This window comes from Gymnoscopelus microlampas, assembly GCF_963454915.1.
Source record: "Gymnoscopelus microlampas genome assembly, chromosome: 20".
NCBI lineage: Eukaryota > Metazoa > Chordata > Actinopteri > Myctophiformes > Myctophidae > Gymnoscopelus > Gymnoscopelus microlampas.
The window spans coordinates 39,464,941-39,469,940 of NC_139957.1; the positions used below are offsets into that span (position 1 = coordinate 39,464,941).

The 5,000-nt window shown below is 41.5% G+C and overlaps 1 protein-coding gene across 1 annotated transcript in view; it reads left to right on the plus strand.

Moving 5' to 3' along the window:
- Positions 1 to 5,000, plus strand: part of LOC311035608 (AT-rich interactive domain-containing protein 1B-like) — a 264,670-nt gene that overhangs the window by 86,885 nt on the left and 172,785 nt on the right. Inside the window, 1 exon segment of the mRNA XM_084043910.1 lies at positions 802 to 972. Within this exon segment, the coding sequence (XP_083900036.1) occupies positions 802 to 972 (171 nt within the window).

A 5,000-nucleotide genomic window follows, 5' to 3' on the forward strand; every position in this document is an offset into this window, starting at 1 on the left:
ATGAAACAATGAGAACAGTGATACAGTATGCAGCAGTTATAGTGACTTTGTTTAGCCAGATGTGGCTTGGCTCTTCTGTCCACTGGCTGTCCCTCAGTTGATGACAACACATGTTGTGCAGCCAAAAAGGTGCTTTTAGAGTAGACTGTTCTCCTAGAACATATTTAAGTCTATTATATTTTCTCTCTCCATCTCCCTCTCTCTAAATGGCCGCAACTGTGTGCACCGTGTGTGTGTGTGTGTGTGTGTCTGTCCTGGGCTTAACTCCGGCACCGTCCAAATCTGCCGTGTGTGTCGCAGATAAACTGGGGATTGGGTTATAGTGTTGAGTGGGAATTTGGTCGGACCGGCGGGCGGCTGTCCAGAACCGAAAAACCATGAATGTGTCTGTCTGTGGGTAGTTACCCCTTCCCCAGCAACAACCTGGAGAGGAACTAGTATCTACAGCAGTAGTTCTCAAACTTTATCATGTCAAGGACTCCCAAATTAATATGTATTTGGCCGCGGACCCCCGATTCAGCCAGAGGAGAAGATTTCTGTTGAAAAAAGAAAATCTAAATTCAAAAATAGCAGATGTACAAGCTTGGTGAGCTTTGAGATCCACTGTGAGAACCACTGATACGGTATGAGTTCATACCAGACATCATGTCCCCCCTGCTAACGAACCCTGTTACGTATGATTGGTTTCTTTCTTGTCCAATCCTCATGCGATTATTAATCCCGCCCTCAATCTAGCCCATAGTCTAATGCTATTGGCTCTGGCTTGCTCTAAAGCGCTTTGTGATTGGTTGTTTTTGGCAGGTGGGGCCCTACAGCCAACAGCAGGGGATGGCCAGTTACAGCCAATCGCAGCAGCAGCAGCAGCAGCAGCAGCAGCAGGGGACACCCCCGTACTTCAGCCCCCCTCAACAGACCCCTCCCCCAGGACCCTCGCAGACCCCCTACCTGCAGCCCAGACCCCCACCACAACAGGTACACACACACACACACACACACACACACACCAATTTTTTTGTTCGTTTTGACAATGTTTTTTCTAATTAAGTTTTAATTAGTTTTTAGAGCGGGTTTGCTAGTTTTTATTAGTTTTTATTTTTGTGACAACGCTTAGTTTTAGTTTTTTTTCATACAGGTTATTTGTCAGGTGCAGGATTCAAAAAGGTCAGAGTAAGTATTGTGTGATAAAAACTCAACAAAAGATACCATTTAAAAAATATATATATTCAGTTACTGTTGGAAAATCAACGAGAAAAACGAAAACTAAGGGTATTTTGTCTATAATTTCAGTTTGTTTTGGTTAGTTTTGTAAACACACAATACAGTTTCAGTTAGTCATCTTTTTTTTGTTTTCTTTGTCCAGTTAACGATTATTTTTTCTCAACTTTAGTTTTCGTTATTTCGTTAGTCTTCGTTAACTATAATAACCTTGACACACACTAGGGCATTCACGAATAGTGATTTTTAGTATTCGAATTATTCGACCTATAAGTATTCGAATATTCGATTAATCGATTTGATGCAGAAAAGCCACTAAAAAAAAAAAATCTAAAAAAAAAAAAAAAAAAAAAAATTTTTTTTTTTTTTTTTTATCGAATAATCGAATAGTGGTTTGATAGTCGAACAGTCGGTCGAATATTCGAATATTCGAATATTCTGTTAATGCCCTAACACACACACATACACACACGCGGCGCACACACCAAACACTCTCTGTGTCACAGGTATATATATATATATACATTACATGTGTATATATTTCCATTACAGCTGTATACATACAGTACATGGGCATACTATATACATACATACATACATGCATGCATACATACATACATACATACATACATACATACATACATACATACATACATACATACATACATACATACATACATACATACATACATACGATACGTATGTATGTATATATTCTCAGTACAGTGGTTTATACACATACAGTACAGGTGTATAAAGTATTAATTCTCATGTAAAACATCTCCTGGCTTTTCATCCATTTCAAATACATGCAGTCTGCTTTTACATGGTTATCACTCAATATTTCATTGAAAACGGAGATTGGACTGGTGTTCGCTCGTGTGTGTGTGTGTGTGTGTGTGTGTGTGTGTGTGTGTGTGTGTGTGTGTGTGTGTGTGTGTGTGTGTGTGTGTGTGTGTGTGTGTGTGTGTGTGTGTGTGTGTGTGTGTGCGTGCGTGCGTGCGTGCGTGCGTGCGTGCGCGCGCGCGCGCGCGCGCGTGCGTGTTTCCCATTATGCAGTTTTTCCCTCTCCTTAGTTCACATTATGCTGAAGCATTATTCATGAAGGCTATTTATAGAAGATCTGACTGTTTGTCTGTCTGTGTCACCACTCTCTACTGCCCCCCCCCCCCCCCACACACGCGCACACACATGTTTGTATTACTGTACGTGTGAGGACAACAGGATTTTAGGATGGTGATTTATATATATATATAAAAACATTTTTTGCTAACCATAAAGGCGAAAATAGCCGATCTACAAGCATACAGCGGGGACTCCAAACCTAACCCTTGAAACTGAGCCATCTATAAGAGGGTCTGTTTTGTTTGTCTGTCTGTGTGTTTTCACGTTTTATACTTTTTGGTGTATTCAACTTTAACTCTTTAAATTATGGCCGTATATTTTTCAAATAAGGACATTTCCGTTAGGTGAGAAAGCCCGTCCTACCCAACGTATTGAAGGAGAAACGAGGATTTACTGTAGCGTATGTTGGAATGCAAGAACGCTCGCCCCAAAACACACTGTAGTATGATCAAGTAGGGCGTTAATTTACGGGGGAAAAAATAAATATATGATGATAAGAGGTTTCTGTCTGATAGCGACGATATACTTACAGCAGTTGTTTTCAAACAGTGGTCCGGGGACCACCAGTGGTCCTTGAGGGAGTTCCAGGGGGTCCCGAGCTAAATGATAGTAAGGAACCAAATGGACACTTGTGGGTCTGTAACTCTGAGAGTGTGCAAATGGACCCTAACGGGTCCATTTGGTTCCATTTGTACACTCTCAGAGTTAAATTAACATTGATTTTATAATAAAAATTGGGGTCCCAGAGATAGAAATGCCATTAAATGGGGGTCTGTAGCCCTAATGCATGTTAAACTGGGGGTCCTTGAAATTAAAATGGTTGAGAATCACTGCTAGAGCCGTAAAAATCGGCTCTTATTGGGGGTCCCTGGCATATCTTTTCAAATGGGGGTCCCTGGGCTAATGTGTGTCAATTCAGGGGTCTTGGTTGAAAGGTTGAAAACCACTGACTTACAGTATGGAAGCGTGTGTGTGTGTGTGTGTGTGTGTGTGTGTGTGTGTGTGTGTGTGTGTGTGTGTGTGTGTGTGTGTGTGTGTGTGTGTGTGTGTGTGTGTGTGTGTGTGTGTGTGTGTGTGTGTGTGTGTGTGAGTGCGTGCGCACACTGATCGACTGTGAGTTCAGCAGCAGCAATTTGGAGCTGTGAAAAGGTCAAATGATGACCTTTGTGTGTGATTCTGGGATGAAATGAGACATGATGTGAGTCGCACTGTGCAGATTACACACACACACACACACACACACACACACACACACACACACACACACACACACACACACACACACACACACACACACGCACGTGCACGAACCAGATTAGGATGTCATTGCGGGTCTGACCCTTGTTTTGTGACCTCTCGTTACTCTGAGAAATCCAAGCTGAGGAGAGTTGTATGTTTCTCATCATGGCGTTGTGCTTCCTCTGTGCTCTCCACTGCTCCCATTAACCCCACAGCACAACATTGTATGTAGCTGTAGTCGGGCAGAAAAAGAACTTGTATCTCCATCTTATAACTCATTATGTTCCTTTTTCCCCGTATGAATGAATGCCCTACCTCAATCGCACAAAAGTCGCGAAAATAACCGGTGTACAAGCTCGGCTATTTTCACTATTTTAAAATGTTTTTTAAATAATATATTTTTTAAACTCGAGCCGTTTTGGACATACAAGGTTTCCACCTGAGTCATCCTCCATTGATGGAACCATTCCAGTGTGTGTCTCTGTGTGTGTGAAAGCCATCGCTATTAAGCTGCTTCCCAACACATCAAAGTGAAGATGGCATCTTTTCTTTGAGCATATTGACCCGCCGTGACCCTGTCTGATTGCAAGAAGCCCACGGAAATAAACAGAAAAAAATATAAGAAAAAAGAAAAAAAGTATTTATTTTCTAAATGGAAAAATAACTGGTAGAATTCAGAACTCAAGAGAAGTTGGTCTGAAAGACGTCTCTTTAATCTTCAGATTTAACATTTTCTGTCTGGTCTTTGTTGCAGCAACATTATCAAAGATTGTGTTGAAAAATCTTGAAAATGTGTGCAAATCTTCTGAATATATATATATTTTTAAAGTGAACATTTTTAACTCAAATCTTTTCTTCTGGGGGTCCCTGGAACAAAATATTTTGATGGGGGTCCGCGGCCAAATGCATATCATTTTGGGGGTCCTTGACATGAAAAAGATTGAGCACCACTGATATAGAAACATGCGTTTTTCAGAATACTGTTGGGATTTAGGAGACATGTAGAATCGGCTTCAGGTCTCAATGGGTTAAAAAGTAAAGTAAAGTAAATTGTAAGTTTAGAAATGTGCAGATACCCTGCAGATACACCTATAAGCTAATCATCCGGGAACACCCCCCACCCCCAAAATAATTTGGGGGACCCCCCTGGGGGTCCCGACCCACAGTTTGGGAACCGCTGAAGTAGACCCCTGGGGGGGAGGGGGACCCTGCATGGTCAAGTAATACGTATAGGGTTTAAGTGGTTAATAAAAAATAGAGTGTAAGTATCCTATTTCTAAAAGTATTTGACCAGTATAATAGATGCTCTTTTCATGATGTAATATATTCGTAACGCGTGTCATTGTCGTTGCACACTGTGTCTGCTGCTGGGATGAAAAGCACAGCTGACAGCTCGTGACAGAAGCCTCTTTGAAGTAGGA